The sequence below is a fragment of the Candoia aspera genome, chromosome 1 (genome assembly GCF_035149785.1).
Source record: "Candoia aspera isolate rCanAsp1 chromosome 1, rCanAsp1.hap2, whole genome shotgun sequence".
Lineage (NCBI taxonomy): Eukaryota > Metazoa > Chordata > Lepidosauria > Squamata > Boidae > Candoia > Candoia aspera.
In genome coordinates, this window is record NC_086153.1 from 64240912 (window position 1) to 64258408 (window position 17497).

At 36.4% G+C, this 17497-nt stretch overlaps 1 protein-coding gene across 2 annotated transcripts in view; it reads right to left on the minus strand.

The window, feature by feature from the left end:
* Positions 1-17497, minus strand: part of LTBP1 (latent transforming growth factor beta binding protein 1) — a 228185-nt gene that overhangs the window by 23892 nt on the left and 186796 nt on the right. For both annotated transcript variants that reach the window (XM_063305368.1, XM_063305359.1), the window contains 6 exons: positions 14140-14283; positions 9751-9933; positions 8423-8509; positions 6368-6496; positions 4651-4791; positions 2618-2788 (listed from right to left, as the gene is read on the minus strand). In XM_063305368.1, coding sequence (XP_063161438.1) covers positions 2618-2788; positions 4651-4791; positions 6368-6496; positions 8423-8509; positions 9751-9933; positions 14140-14283 — 855 coding nt within the window. The remainder of the gene's footprint in view (positions 1-2617; positions 2789-4650; positions 4792-6367; positions 6497-8422; positions 8510-9750; positions 9934-14139; positions 14284-17497) is intronic.

The window sequence follows — 17497 nt, forward strand, 5'->3', positions numbered from 1 at the left end:
CTCTCCTTAATGCATACCACCAAACCATGTTAAATAAGAATTGGAGTACTACATGGCTGTAAAACACATTGCAAGATCTAAGAGATACAATATGGCCAGGACTGACAGACCTACGGACTACACTTTCCATTGTGACAAGGTAAGGGGCACAAGTTCCTTCTGTAGAAAGGCTAAGATCTAGGGCAGTGTTTTTCAAACTTGGCAACTTTAAGATGTGTGGACTTCAACTCCCAGAATTCACCAGCCAGCAAGAAGATTTGTTAGAGAAGCAGTTTCTATAAACTTTGATGCTTTTTGTCTCATTTATCCACTCATTAACCCAGAAAGAGAAGACAGTATAAGAAATCTTATTTCATAGAGAGAGAAGTGAAAGTGGGATTTTTTTCAGCCAAGCTAACAAAATCAAAACTGATGTAGCAACTACCTATATGCACCATGTATCTCTATAAACTACAGTCAAATCAAAGCAGTCATTAACAAATTCTATGAACCTGATCAGACACAAGCTCATCTTTGCTTTATTTTAAGCAAAGCTGTATTTTTCTTTAAAACTACATTTTGGCAACAAAATCTAAATCAACTTCCCATAATAGGTACCCCCTAGATGAGTTTGACTACATTTCCCATCTAGTATCTGAAGGGAACTACACTGGAGAATACTGACTTACATGGTCAATAGAAAATGTAAAACTCATAAAAAGGCAATCAATAAATTATTTTCAACGGAAAATGCTTTTCATTTTCCAGTTTTAAACTATGCAGAAGCCAATCACGCACAATATTTAGGCTTCTATTTTTTCCTCTACAGTGCCAATCATTTCCCTTCCATCTCAACCATTCTGGCACAGCACGCTGGAAATTAAAATGCAGTTTGTTGAATTGGGTGGAAGAAACTGCTGGAGAGAAAATTAGGGGGAAAAAAAGCCAACTCAGCTCACGTTATTGAAACAGTAGATGAAGAAACAAATATATATAACACATTGTAGGCTACTGCTTTGTAAAGAACACAATGTATAAATCAACCCTGCCATGGAGAAAAACAGCAACCATTCCCATTATTACTTGAGAGTATTACCTCCTTTCTCAACTTTTCTTTAAGGAGCCAGAAAACTGATTTTTCAATCAGAAGAAGTAGGAACAAAATCAACATAAATTTGCTATTTGAACTAGAAAATGAAACATAATGTTTGTGAAACACGTTCAACTGAATATAAGCCTAAGGTTAATTTATATTATGAAAGTTAAATCATCTCCATTATCCAGAGCTTAATATTTGGTTTACTATCTTTTTAAAAAAACATCACAATAATATTCTACAAGAATTAGATGGCATCATTGTTTTGAATCTAGATTCAAGGATTCAGATTCAGAATCATAAATATTTTATTTATCCAGAAGCATAGTCACAGTTTGAAGCTGCACTGCTATCCTGTGTATGTATGTTCATAAGTCATTTGCAAAGGATTCCGTGTGACCTACTCCATAATTCAGTTGGTTGAAACTACATAACAAATCCATTACAATTAATGAGATATTACTTTCATGTTTACTAAAGGCCTACAGATTTCAGTGGAACTAAAGCATATTAGGATCAAACCTAAATATTTAGGAATGAATAAATAATGCTTTAGAAAATATCAATACATTAGCTCTTTATGATATTACTGAGTGCTACACTAGGTAACAAATATGCATTATTAGTTATAGCACATCAACTGTTTCATGTCTCCCAATAAAATTTGGGCAACTACTACAGCTTTAAGTAAATTCACCTGCCTTCCTACTAGTATGAATCATGTTACGAATACCTGGATTTTTCTCTTGCCATAATTAAACTCAAGATTAGCTTATAAAATCAGCAATTTCCTTTTCCTGTTTCAAATGCACTCTGATGTAGTAAAACTGATACCTAAGTTCAAAAATTGCAGCACTGACTTCAAATTATGGAATTTATCAGTGCTAACTGTGCTTTATCCTATTAAAAAGATTTCAAATTTTGTGGGTGAAATAATATTACAGCAAGGGGAAGGAAACCATGGTCCTCAGGACTCCAATTCCTAGAAGCCCCAACCAACATGGCCAATTTCAGAGATAACAGGAGTTGTAATTCAACAACATCAGGAAGAGCACAGAATTTGTACCTTTACTGTAGAGGAATAATAAAGAAATGTTTGGGCATATAAACTTAGATCTATTTCAGTTAGATGATGGCATCCAGTGCTTTCTAAAATGATGAAAGCAGCATCAAGACATCATGATGCAGACTGATACCATAATGCACATACAAAAAATATGTGTAATGTTGGTGCAATGTTGGTTTTCTCATTTCCGACCCAAATACCTTTTGATAAGAGCCAAAGATCTGAAGTAATTCAGTATGTGGAATGGTACAGAAGATTCAAAAATTCATGTTATTATGCAAATGGAATTATCAAATGGTTAGACTAATCTTATCTGAAGATAACTTCAGTTCATACTGTGCATAATGAAATTCAAAATATCTTGTCACCTGAACAGCAATGAAAATAAACTGTTTTTTCTTTGCACTAAATAAAGTTTATGAAATTATATTACTAAAAATATGAAATATTTCTCAACTTATTAATATGTGCCCTACCTGAGTTTTTCATGGGGCACAGGGCACACTGCATGCCCCATGCATCGCCATATAAACAACAGCATTCAGTATAAGTGGTCTGCTTCCCAACAAGAGGTTGACTGCAAACAAAATCTTCATTCAGATGTTGCCAGCAAAGGTCCTGGTAGACATCACTTTCTTCAGTTTGCTCTGAAACAAAAACCAGGAAACACTTGTTTATTATAACATCTCCCTCTGTAAAACAAAAATGCAATACAAGATGTGTGGAATTGCATTGTAATGATGTTTATTTTCTGCAAAATCAGATGAGATCAATTTCTGAACTCAAATATATATTATTTAATTAACAAATAAGGGTAATTTTATTACAAAGGGGTTATTACATGCATCTTATTGAATCAATACTCAGTGCTACTCTAGAAGAATCTCTGATACTAGACAATCCTTTTTCAAGGACTACCAGTGATTATGGTTGTTGTTGTTATTTAAAAAAAATAGCATTAGTGTGGGAAAAAGCAATAGCCAGAGCTCCTCCCAGGTAATCAGATCTTCTTACATCACCCAATAGCTTGGATAGGATTTGCAATTCTAGGATTCTCATACTGCCACAATGAAAGGAACCCCATACATATATAATGATAAGACAAATGATATATGTACTATATATCATTTGTCTTATCATTATATATGTACTATATATCATTTGTACTATATGTACTGCAGTCCAGTCAGGATATTGTTTCTTTCCTGATTGTTTATCTGGTGCTGTTTCCTGCTTATCTGGGTGTGGAGAATATGTTCTGGATTGTTTTTTTCCCCCTTCCTTGACTTTTGGTTGTATCTTTTAAATGTTATATAGATGGGGTTTATCTCTATGTACAGTATCTGTTGGTGGTTGATTTGTCAGAATGCCAAGCTTCAGGGAATTCCCTAGCCTTTTTGGATTTGGCTTGATTGAAAATCTCAACATTATCCAAGTCGAACTACCCAGGTGATGATACCTAGTCTAGTAATGAAATGTCAACCAAGCTCAGAGAACATCAAACACCTGAGCAAGTTATATTTTCTGCTGTATGTATTCTGTTCTGTGAATGCAACAACCATACTGTGGGTCAGGAGTTTGGATGAATTATTCTGAGCAGGTTAGGGTCCAGCCAAATTGGAACCTGGAACTATACTGTGTATACTGGTGTTTCTCGACCTTAGCAATTTTAAGATGTGTGGACTTCAACTACCAGAATTCCCCAGCCAGCACATCTTAAACTTACTGAGGCTGAGAAACACCAGTCTAGATAAATTCTGGAGAGGTCTGGTGGAATGAGTAGGGCACCTTGCCTTCTTCTTCTGAATAGCCTGAGTATCAGACCACACACTAATTTTCCCAGCACATTCTTTTGCCCAAACAGCCTGTCCCTCACCTCTTCCCTAAATCTTTCCAGTGCTTTATTTCTCTTTATCTTTCCTTAACCGCCAGCATACTTGAATGTTAGGAGGGCATAACCCAAACAGCTCACCTGCCCATGTTCCCAGCACATTCCTTTCCTTTAACTTTACTTAGCCACTACTGTGCATTGTTGCTGCTGTCTTTGCTGTTTCCCTCCTGTATCCCACTCCAGAACACCTAAGCATGGAACTCATATATTCTGTGTCTGGGCCTGGGAGTAATACATGTGTTCCAGGGCAGTGTCTGTATAGAACATACATTTTGGTTGGGCATGGACCATCTGAACCTGGCTGTTCTGTATATAGAATAGCTCTTGCAATGAATATTTTGCACATCCATAGTAATTATCTCTGCAGAAAAATCTGTGAAACATGCATTTTCATTAGTTTTCCTATCTTTTGCAGATCTCTGCTATCCCAAGCACCATTAAATAAAATAAGATACATATCAAAAAGGCTTAGCAATTATGAACCAAAAGTCTCTTAGAAAGAAGCAAATTGAATAATTTAAAAATAAGCCTACAACATTATTTTTGATTGCATGTATTTGCATATATATATTTGATTGCCTTAAACCCAAATATAGCAATGCATGCAATAATGCATACCACTAGATTCCACTGGTCTGATGCATTGCTTTCCTGTAGCATCCAGAACCATTGGGTGTGTGCAGAAACAACTGTAAGAGCCTTCAGTATTAATGCACTGGCCATCAATACAGCTGTTGATGTCCTGACATTCATCTGTATCTGTTCAAATGCAAATGAAAAGTACTTCAAAGAAAATCACTTCCTGAAAAATAGCTTGCATAGAACATTTGCAGTGGCCAAATTCTGGACTGTGGTTTTCATTAGCAGACATTTAAATCAAGATGTTCATACTTGTTTAGCATATTCTCAGGGGAGAGAACTGTTAAACAGACATTTCCTCCTGAAGCACCCAAATAAAATGGTTGTTCTCATAGATTCATTTCCTTCTACATTCCTCATTTATCAGCACAGCAAGTGTATTTTCAATGAATTATATATATGTTCCTTCTCTAGAATAAAAAGAGTATTAATCCTACTGGACAAAAATTAACCTGATCTTCATGAATATTCAGACAGCTCATTTTACAGAAAAGAAGCAATAGTATCTGTTCAAGAAATTAAATGGCTTTATATCAGAAAAGGTATCTGGGCCCAAGATAATTAAACCTTTTACTGTGGTTTCCTTTCATCCTGTTATTCTATATAGAATGGTTTTTGTCTTTAAATTACAAAAGTCAAGGCCATGACTAGGAATAATTTTCAGTCAGATGGCAAAAAGTGAGTAAGTAGGCAATTCAGTAGGCTAATGGGAACACACTTACGATAATCACAAGGATGAATTGCTATTCCATATTGCATATCATCCCCTGGTTAGGGAGGAAATAGTATGCAAAAAGTACGCATCTCCTCAAATGGATTTTTTACAAGCAGAATGTGACTCTTACGGAAAAGGAATCCAAGAGTATATTCATGCATTATGCATAAAAAATAGGAGCCTAGCTGTACAGAGGTCAGATTGGGTAGAACTGTAAATCTATAAAACCTGTTAGAACATTCAGACAATTTCCTCCAAATTACCTTATTACTTTAAATTCTGTCAGCCTCAGCTTTCTGGTATTGTTGACAAACTTTATCTCATAAAAGCGTAAGAAAAACTCTGCTAGATCACACCCAAACTCACCCAGCCCAACATTTTTCACAGTAACCATCAAGAAGATACTTGGGAAGACTATAAACTTGAATGAGGATGCTGTTTCCCATTTTGTTTCCCAGCTGCTATTATTCAGAGGTTTGCTCCCCTGAACCTGTAATGGCAACATTTCTCTACTCTCTTTTAACCATCTTTGTCATGCAAACAGCAATTATTCCACAGGTTACATACTGCATAATAAGGTCTCAGTGAAACCCTGAGTGAAGCCTCAGTGAAAACCCCACAGCAAGATGAAGCTAAATATGATTGGAACCACTGTTATATACGCCGCCCAGAGTCACCCACATCCCTTCCTATGGCTGTCTTAAGAGACAGACGAATCTAGCAAAATTTCTGCAGTCAAACATTCTTTCTGGTGATTACAGTCAAGCAAGCTGCTGTCAGCCATATCTATGTATGGCTCAATTCACTATATTTCTCCAAATAATAAGTAATCACAGAATTTTGAAGGAACTTTTGGGGAAAAAAAGCAATCAGGTTCCATGTATTAACTATCCATGTGAAGAAGAATTAAAACAAGAATTAGATCTTGATCTTGTTGTCTTTCCCCAGTGAGGGGAATATGACACTAGTCTGAATACTTACCAAAGCACTGAAGTTTTATAGGATCGTAATATGTGCCTTGTTTGCAGTAACACTCATAACCTGGCTGTGTGTTTAAACAGAAGCCATTCTTGCATATTTCTTGGCCAAAGAGCTGGCATTCATCAGCATCTGAAAAAGAAGCACAGACATTCTAAAATGTTATTTAATCATACAGGTGGAGTATGAATTTTCAGTCCAAATTTTCAGGACAGGTATTTTTATTCCCCATATATAACAACAAAAAGTAAAAGAGCAGTGTTGAACAGTACCTCCTATGATGTACCAAACAAAGTATATGACTACTCATGGAGCAACAAGTATTGTTAGTTACTCTAGAATAGCTGCATTTTCTTTAGGCCAAAATAACCAACTGGGAAGCATTTTTGTTTATTTTTTTTTAAACCATCCTTTTCGGAAAGAATCAGTTGCACAACCTTATCAAGGTCAGTTGCACAATTAAACTGTTAAATCAAACAGGCAATCAGGAGCTTGTCTTTCTAGCCTGATAGCCTCATTTGGAATGTTGGTAACTTATTGTTGCTGTTTATTTAGCATAGAAATAATATATGCTGAACAATGTATTCATCTGAGCATGTTCCGTTTTCACATTTACAATTCCACTACACGTAGAAATCCTGTTATCATGGGAGGATTGCCTTAAGCAGCAGTAGTTTTGCTAATGCCAGTTAATGTTAATGTTTGGACAATTCAATCAAGTGCTTCATCTTACGTTCAGTTCCCAAAATTACTTTCATGCACTCTACTAACATTGCCTTAAGGATATACCCCAATTTTATGTGCATGATCTGGCTCTGTGTTGCATCTGATAGAAAATCCTCTGAGAATTAATTATTTTTTTGTGGGTCTCTTCTGGAAATTCCAGCAGTGGTAGTTTCCTCCACACAGCCATAACAATAATTATCATTGAACAGAATTCTAAAGGTTCCTATCATCCTGTTATCTGGGAGGTTTTGATGTAAGTGACAGCCAGGAATTTCTACATGCTTTTGAAAATTATCTGTAATACCTTCCATATATGTTTGTTTTCAGAATATTGAAACAGTCTGGTAAAAGGAATACGAGTGGTTTTCACAGTATTCTATATTTATAAAAAAGCTTATGTTGCATATAACATTCTAGTTTTCTAAATTACTGAATATTCATTTTATGATGCACTTAAAATGTACAAAATCTCCATTTTTATCCTGTTTATTGTGTTATTTCTTAAACATTAACTTGCTATTACACAAGGCAAAATAAAATTGAGCCAAATCATTCAGGTATAAGATAGTTGTTTTGAATAGGATGATATCCATTCATATCACGGCAACGGTAGCATACTAAGAAAACAATGCTTTCAATTTGCTGACTAGTCTAAAGGTAAAATACTAGAATACTTCTCCAGAAAGGAAGAATTGGCTATTCTAATATTTTTAAAGCATTTTTCCAGAAATTGAGCAGCACGGTAAAAAAAAATCTGGATGAAAACTAGACACCCACACAATAAAGCAAAGTTTTTAAAAGATCGGATATCTGAAGGATGGCACATCTAGGATTGTCAAAAGAGAATTATATGTTTGTAAAGGGAAATGAGCAGTTTTAAAGAAGAGAACCAACCAAGTTCCCACAAATAAAGAAATTCAAGGGAAAACAAAAGCAAAACCAGTAATGATATTCCATAGTTGACCTGGTTAACTAGTCCAACAGACACAACTGCAACTTCTGCAGCACTGGCCCACATACATCACAGAATTTTAAAATATTTTCAGCAGTACCAAACCAACACATTATTATTTATAATCTTACTGTATTGACACTTTGGGGGATTAAAGCCTTGGTGAGTAAAAAAAAATCAAGTTAAAAATTAATTTAAATAAGCAGTTCAAGGAAACAATAGCTATGAGCAAATACAAAGCAGGAATGTTACTGCAGAGTTTCCCAACTCAGGAAGTTTCACATCAGAAGTCAAACATCATAAACATTTAATGAACATCAGAAGCTTTGAAACACTAGCATGTAATTCAAGTCTATATTCAAGTCTATATCAAGGCTGACCTTTGTAACTCTGTGAAATGTCTCCATAATGTGGTTCTTCAGATGGTATGAACCCTTTCCCTTCAGGACACAGCTCCATAAATTCAGCTAGCAGGAAGATAGATCAAGAATCCATTTAGAACTGTACTTGTGCATTACAATATGAAATCAATAGCAACATTTCTATAACACAAATGTCTTAATAGCTTTTTAAAAAATATTTCATTTCAGATTTTAGACTTCTAACAGTTCACATCTATGGAAATCTGAAATAACGAGATTTCAGCTATTTTCCTCTTAGTATCCATGGCTTGTAAAACGCAGGTGCATGGTTTGCCATTGGTGCACACAGCTTAAGATTTTCAAGATGCAAATTTGGAATCTTTATATTAATATGTACAGTGTTGGCATTTCCTTGTTTTTGCGAGGACCAAGCCATTAAGGTTACTATGGTAACAAATCACTCTGGCAGGGTGAACAGGTCAAACTTAAGTATCCTTAGTTTTTGGGTGTGAAAAGGCATGACCACATAAGGTAAAGCCCCTGATTTGCCTGGAGGGCAGCTTGCCTGGGCTTGTTAGTTTCAGTTTCCTTTCTACACAGCCTTCCTCCCAGTCCTCTCTGAGCGCGTGTGAATAAACAAGCTTGTAAATATGTTTTTGTGCTTTCAGTAAATACATTTATTTTTATAGAAATGCCTGGTGTGTGTTTTTTCTGATCTCTCGGGCCAAACGCTTTCCAGAACTCTGCCAAATATAGTACATGTGTAACTTTATCCTGGTTTACTATCTGAACGGTAATCAATCTAAGTTAAATTTGGGTGACAGGGCTCAGTTTTCTCTGTTTAGCAGTTTTCTGCTGCCAAAACTAATTTAGCAACCATTTATTTATTTACTGAATTTATACAGCCACTCGTCATACTTGCATGTGACTCTAGGTGGTGTACACAGTTAAAACAAAAATTAAACAATCAGAGAGAGAGAGATGGAGTATTCTAAGAAACTTCTAGCACTATTTAAAAGATTAAAAGATCTTTATTTCTGAGATCTAGGTATCCTTTAGGACAGAAATGTAATAGAAAACATTACCTTCTTTTAATCTTACATAATTGAATGGTGCCAATGTAGATATCTCTCATGCAATTATAGCTTTTATTTTCCAGAAAAGCTCAAACATGCCAGCTTGATATTCACATGTCTCTTTTCCAACCATTAATATTACCCTCAGTGATCCAAGTTGTTTAGGAAAGTGAGACTGCTAACAGCAAGAACTTTTTAGTTATGAAACCTCTGAGCCTCCTCATAATGTTATGAGCAATAATGATCACTGAATGGAAAAGGGTAACTCACCACTTCCCAGCACAGGACATGGGAATATTTCACAGTTATCGCCCCAGCCAGCACCCAAAGTACAACAGCATTCTTGCTTTGTAACATTGGATGTTAATACATTATCGCAAAAATTTGCATCATTTAGATTGTAGTAACATTCCTTCTTTTCAACTGCTGTTTCTTTGGTTTTGTCTGGAACCTCTATGAAAAAACAACAAAAGATACATCAGCATGTATGCAGAGAAGCAATCCACTGAAAAATAAATACAATGCTTGAACAAAAACCATCTAAAGTAATTCACAATACCTATAACCTGATACTAGACTGATAAGTGATTTCAGTGGGTCAATGTAAATATAACATTAGGCTCTTTATTGGTTATGTTTCAGAGACCAGAATCAGACTATGAAATTCCACTCTCACCCTCACCCACTACCTTTCCTCTATTCAGGAATCCTTTTTAAATAAGATTTGCTCATTTATTTTTATCTCCTGATTTAAAGCCCTGAAAGAGGTAGCTGTAATGGAGGCTGGTCCATTAGTACAGGGGAGGTAACCTTGAAAGAAAATGGGGAAAGAGTAGGTGGAAGGTCAAGTAAACTTGCTCAGTTGAAATGTAGTAGCAGAAACCCAGAAAAGTATGTTGGAGACACTCCTCGTAAAAGAATGGTACCAGGTTCCCAGGCCAGAAAGCAAGTTCCTAGGTCTTCTATTCTGACACAGGGTCTGAGCCAGCAGCAGCTGTGAGCATCCTGCCTCTTCAGTGTGCTCTCATATTGCTTCTGTTTGGCTCCAGTAAATCCCATAAGATCTGAACATCAATTTCATAAATATCCCTAAACATGAACTTGTAAAATTTAATTTCAGCTTCATGCCAATGTGCTTACATCAGCCTAGTTGACAGAGAATCAAATTTAACAGCACATTAAGCCTGCTGAACCAAGGTAAGAGATTATTCTTAAATTCAGATAGAACAGGATGGGGACAGATCCAGAATTATTGGGCTCTTCCTACCAAATGACATTTTCCCCACAGTCCTACCAGTCTAGATGGGCATCAGTTGCTACAGGAAAACTGTTTAGCAAAGCTTTTGATGGTTATGGTTAGATCTGCTTGGGAGGTGCCAAAGATGGTCTAATTTTAGTATTTTAAGCATTTTTAGATTATTTTTATTCTATATATTATTCTGTACTTTGTAGCCCACTAGGAGTATAAAAATTAAGTAAATAAATAATAAACCAGCTAACTGTTGGTAACATTGGCAGTTGCAATTAAGTTGGGGGAGAGAGAGCTCATGGTTAAGGGAATAGAATCATGTATTTTTAAATATTTATATATTTTTGCATTGTATAAAACTTAGAAAAAATCATTATCATCACATTTGCTTATGCTTGCTTGTTAACAGATCCTAATAGTATTCCCTTTCTGTAACTACCCACTGGTTACTCCATTAAGTCTTGTTCAGAGTTTAACAACACAATCTTCCAACCAACTTTCAAATCTCAAGCTTCAAAATAAAATTCGTGATTCCTAAATTAGATTGATATTTAACCATATACTGTACATTATACCCCGTTTTACATATTCTCAGCATATTTTTATTTTTCATAGGCCTGCTGCCTATAAAAGCCACATACTGAGATGGACTAGAAAGAGCAGGAGAAGTGAGGAGGAGGAGGAGGAGACATAACTATGACAAACTTTTGCAGGCCAAATTTGTCTCAATCACACAAAATGATCACCTATATGGACATACAGTACATATTATGAATATTGAGAAGATTAAAATAAAAAACAAAATAACAGCTAGACCAAAATATCAGCCAATAGGAGAAATTAAAGTAGCTGTGTTCCCATATTATGCAGAGCACAAATTAACACAGATGAATTTGTTGTTTTTGCTGCACCAAATGTGAAACTCATAGTGATTATTTAATCCTTTTTTATGCTATGCTTCAATTTCTCCTTCTTTTAGTGTCCTGATTTTTAAATAGCTGTTTACACAGCTGTGACTAAAAGTCAGACAGGCTTTGTGAAAGTTTGGAAACCAGATGAGACAAAAAAACATTTCTGGCAAGGAACAGAAATGTACACAGAGTAATCCAGTTTTACATATTCATAAGTCTTCCTTGATATGATTAGCCTCTACATAGGTGTAAGAAATGATTTTCTTTATGCTGCAAACCTCTGGGGACATTTGAAAGATGTACCAGTGCAACCTGGTTTCCAGAGATGGTTATTTTGGGCTAGGTTGGAAGAACAGTCATCAAGGTGTCCAGAATAAATGTGACTGCAGGACCTTACTTGGGAAAGAGGCATGAAATGCAATTCTAAGCAAATATTTTAGTAAAATAGGAAGGCAATGAATATTCACAAAAATAAACCACAATGGCAAATCATTGGCTTTCAGGGCAGCAAAAAGGAATATATTTAGATTTTAATGCAGAAACAAAAATTAAAATATTCTTAAAGAATATGGAGATTAATACTAGCAAGTTTTATTTATTTATTTATGTTTGTTTATCATATTTTTATCACCGCCTATCTCCTCCACACTTAGATCTAGCAATCAAATTAAAAAGAATAAATTTCTTTCCATCCAGCTGTAACCTTATTGACCCTTGCTCTTCTGTTCTTGCCTTAAATGTTGTGTCATATTAAAGAGACCTGACCTTACTTTGCTAGTCTTCTGAGGTAACTTCAACAATATATATCAGCAGTGTCTGCTATGCTGGTCTCTTGAATGGAATTAAGCAGCCTTTCCAACTTCCATTTTCTTTTAATCTGGACACCTTATTCTGTATTCCAGGTTTAATCCCAGCCCATAATACTGCTATAGCAAAAATAAATCTTTACTCCATGAACAAAAGGCAATGTTGTAATTCAGTATTCCCTGTAAGATCTCTCTCACTGATACACAAAAATTCTACTGATCTTTAGTTCAGTAGATGACAACAGCTACTGAAATTACTGGACTGATCTAATCACTGCATGTAGCAGATACTAAACATCGAGCTTCATTATTTCCTAGGATGACAAGGTAAGAGGCATACAAGGACTTCTCCAAAGGACATAGGGATGTTATACTTGATATAGAAAACTGGCAGAGTGATCCTACAAAGCACAGTTGTGGAGAATCTGTGGCAGAATTGCTCAAGGTTTGCTGTTTTGAGTTTCCATCACCCATGGGTTAGCATATTGTTTCCAGTTGTAGGGACGTATTGGGGAAAATTAGAAATCCTGCCTCCAAGGCCACCACTGGTAATATCCTTGTTTAGGCTAGAGCATTAAAGACATGAGGAATCAAGGAGGCCTCTTCCAGGGAAACAATTCCCTCAATGTCAGGGAGAGAAAGATCTGTGGTATCCTTTGGAAACTGCAATGTTCTCCCAGGAACAATGAGATTATGCCGCATTCATCTTGTCACACTGGATTTTTTCCTTATGTGAGAGCATTCAAATGTGTAATCCCTGGCAAATATCTGTAATCTGACTAGATATACATGCCTGCTTGAGAATATATTAATTGGATATATTAGGCTGACATGACAAAGATCTTGTACTGAAGGCCTTCTTTAACTGCTTTCTCTACTAGACTTAGGTCATTCATTTGTTAGACAGAGAGCTTTTTCCACAGTATGGTTTTAGCTTTAGAATGACCTCCCTATTGAGGCTTGACTAGCATGCAATTTCAACACTATATACTTAGACAATTTTCATTATTTAATCTTAAACTTATCCTAGCCTATGCAGAACTTTTAATAGCCATATTGCAGCATGTCTATTTTTGCTACTGTTATCAGTAATATATTATGTATTTTCTACTGTACTTTATCCGGAATTATGAATTGGATGAAGAGCAGCATGCATATGTTTTAACAAAAATAACTGCTTTAATGTAATGAAAGTGTCTCCTTTTGGCTTCTTTGAACTTTCATAGTCAATATATTAAAAGAGGTCATTTTAAAAACTTGATATTATTCTGGGGCTGAAAGAAGCTTTAATGAGTTATATGTTCTTATTTGGATTCTTCTGTCTTTTTGAAACCTGACAAAAGTTGGTGCATCAATTTTTTGAAATGTGTAATCCTGAAATGTTTCAAGAATGCAAGCTAGAAAATATAATGAATATATGTGTGAATGATATTTTGTGAACGGATAAGTATGGATTATTATTAATGAATAATGAATGGATAAAAACTGGCAGGAAATTTACCTAACTTTCAAAAGTAATAATTCTTCAAGTCATTTACAGTCATCAGTTCATTATCATCATTGAAATTTGAACATACTGTATGACAGAACAATTTGCTGAAATAATTGTTCCCAGCTGGTACAATCAGCCTTTCTCTCGAAGACTGAAGTCGTCTATTGACCAACATTTACATTCAGAGTTATTAGCCATTACCTGTTGAGGAGCGGAACTGACACTGTCCTTTCATTGGGTCATATTCCTGGTTTTCATTGGAACACAGACACAGGAAGGAGCCTTCCACATTTTCACAGAGAGCTTCCCCACATACCCCACTTAGCATTTCACATTCATTCACATCTGAAAAATAAAGTGTAACAATAAGCCAAACTTCCTTCATTGACTTTTGTTTTGCTCTATTAAATTCAACAATGAAATCATCATCACCATCATCGAAAGGATTTATCATTCCTCTGTTTGTGTATCAGTGTTATCAGCTGGGAAACTGAACACATATATATATTTTAAAGCATTTGTATTTATAGTCCATACATTGCCAAACATAACTCACAGAATAATTTATTTCATACTGTAATGAACATTCCCACAGCTGGAATTCAGGAATGCATCCATAATCATTTTAGCAAACTGTATGAGAATACTGAAAACGTTGCATTCACTAAGGGTGGCTCCAGCAGGTGATATTCCAGTAATGATCTCAATACAAAAAAATTTCCCTAAGACAAATTCTCTGAGTGAAATGGAAGATACCTCAGAATCAAAATATCACGTCTTTCAGGAGCAAGTTTGTAAGGAACCATCTTGCCTGCCAGACCAGGGAGGAAAAGCAAGACTGCCCCTCAAGTCTTAAAACAAAAACCTAGAAAACTATTAAAATTGTGACAAGTTTTGGGCATCATAAAAAGCTCTTTAACATGCATCAAGGACAAGAAAGAAAATAAAACAAGAAACTTAGAGAAGAGCTCAGGCATCACCAAGAACCATCCACATTTGCCCAGGGCAGATAGAACTCAATATAAAAGTCCTGGTTCTAGAACAGGAGGCAGGTTGAATGCCCTCAGTTTGACTTAAGAGAACAGGAATTCACAGTGAGGAACTGTTATTTTTCTTCTGAACCTGTCTTATGACATTTTACAACTCTGGGAAGACTTGAAAGAACTGGCATAATACACTACCAGTATCTCCTGGATCACAAAAAGTGGTGATGTAAAATAAAATGTGTATTGTTTAACAGCTTTAAGGAATTTCTGGAACTCTGAAATTTGAACTCAGTGAGATAATGTGATAATTTGTTCTCTTAGCAAATAAGCAGATTCCAGAGAATAACCATGGCCATACTGCTTCTTCTGATGGTGAAGGTTCAGATCTAGTCATAGTTCATGAGATGTCTAGCAATGATCTGAGGTTCTATGGCATCAGGGTGATGATTTTTTTCCCTCATCCTTGCTGAACCTGGATAAGGAAGCATGAGATAGAATGTCAACAGTTTCCTTGTTTTGAGTTCTGAGTGATCTGTATCATCTAGACCCAGAGCCACTAGACAGAGACTTCTTTGACTAAAAGGTTTGCATTGGCTTAGAATCTTAGACGTACCCAAGCTTTTTAAACATTATTATTCTTGGTTTGACTAAGATCTTCTCAAAGGGCTCTCCAAACAGTTTTTCCCCCTGCAAGTAGAGAACTTGTTAGACCTCTGTGTGAATCTGGATCTCAGCCATATATTGGCCATCATGGCCCTGATCTTAGATTAATGAAGAACCATCTAAGAGAGTAGCAGTGCAGAAGATCTTAAAACAACCATTCAGATCTTTTGGAAAACTCTCTAGTCCTGAGATACCATCAGCGTGCATGTATAAACTACTTTGGTGAATGCAGAGTTTGCAGCTGATGTCTTGAAGGCTTGAACGAATGCTTCAATTGTTCTCCAAAGAGCTCTTTCTGCTCTTTTATCACATGGGTCTCTGGGCCTCCAGGTCTGTCTGGCAGGGTTGCAGCAGATAAATTAGAAGAGCTAAAGGCACTTCTATCAAAGGTACTGAAAGCTGCCCATAACCTTGCTGGGAAGTGAATATTGTTTATTTGCTAAATGATTCATTTGTTTAGTTTTGGCCAGGGAGACTCATTCCTTTCCCCATATTAGGAAAGGGAATGGTAAAGGGCTTTAAAAGCTCTACAGGAAAAGCAAAGATGGGGGGGGGTCCTCCCCCTCTTCAGCTTTGTCTTTTAACTTTTGCCAGAATATAGAATAATTTTGGAGAAAAACTGTATTTCTAGCTGGTTGGACTTTAGTTCATCTTCTTTCTTGTTATCAAATTAATTCTAACTCCCTGAACAAACAGAGGCTGGAAAGGACAACATTTTTTGTTTTGTTTCATTCTCTTTATCTTCAGGTCCTTGGCCTTGATAGATTTATTTATGGTGCCCCCTCCTAACTCTCAAGAAAAGATTCCTTGAGTGCCTAGAAGAATGGGGGACTAGTGTCATACATGTGAATGGAGATGGGATAAAGAAGATTTTCTCTTTTTACTTGGAAGTTTCCTATTTTAGAGGCTTTTCATCTGTTTCCTACATCAAAATGAAGGGGAAGTGTTTGTGCCACCAATTTTCAGGTACTCCTGACTTCTTTGTCCATCTCCTGATCGTAGTCCAGAACGGTCTTGTTTTGGCTATTCTGGACCTTCCATATTATTCTCATGTCTCCACACAATGTAGGGCAATTCACTAGTTCCCACTTTAAACCAGAGCCCAGTATAAACTACTGGTTCCTATTGAGAGTCTTCCCATCACAAACTCCCCAGTATCTGTCTTCCCTTATTTCTCCCTATGGTCCTGTCTAAGCAAGAATTTCTTTCAGTAACTTGATTCAGAGTCATGGTCTCCAGGCTCCAGGCCTTCAAGGACCTGCTGTGATTCTGAAACCAGCTCTCCTCCCTGTGGAAATTTGATGGCCTTTAAAAAGAGTTTAAAGACCTTTTCACTTGAAGAGGGTCAGTGTAAAGTTTAGTTATTCCATGATACTTTATCTGATAAAAAGGTAAAGGTTTCCCTTGACGTAAAGTCCAGTCGTGTCCGACTCTAGGGGGCGGTGCTCATCTCCGTTTCAAAGCCTTGGAGCCGGCGTTGTCCATAGGACACTTCCGGGTCATGTGGCCAGCATGACTCACGGAACGCCGTTACCTTCCCGCCGAAGCGGTACCAATTAATCTACTCACATTTGCATGTTTTCGAACTGCTTGGTGTGCAGAAGCTGGGACGAGCAACGGGAGCTCACCCCGCCGCGCGGTTTCGAACCGCCGACCTTCCGATCGACAGCTCAGCGGTTTAACCCGCAGCGCCACCGCGTCCCTACTTTATCTGATAGTTCTAGCTTAATACTTGATTTCAATTATTTTGGATGCATTTATAGGACACTTGGTCCTACATCATGGCATTGTTTTAAATCTATCACTATGGTGATAGTTATCAAATAAATTTAGTGTCGGTTGATGTTCATATTGGTTTTCTGCATTGCTGCTAAATCACTGTTTTCTTATTTGTAACAGATGTGTATTGT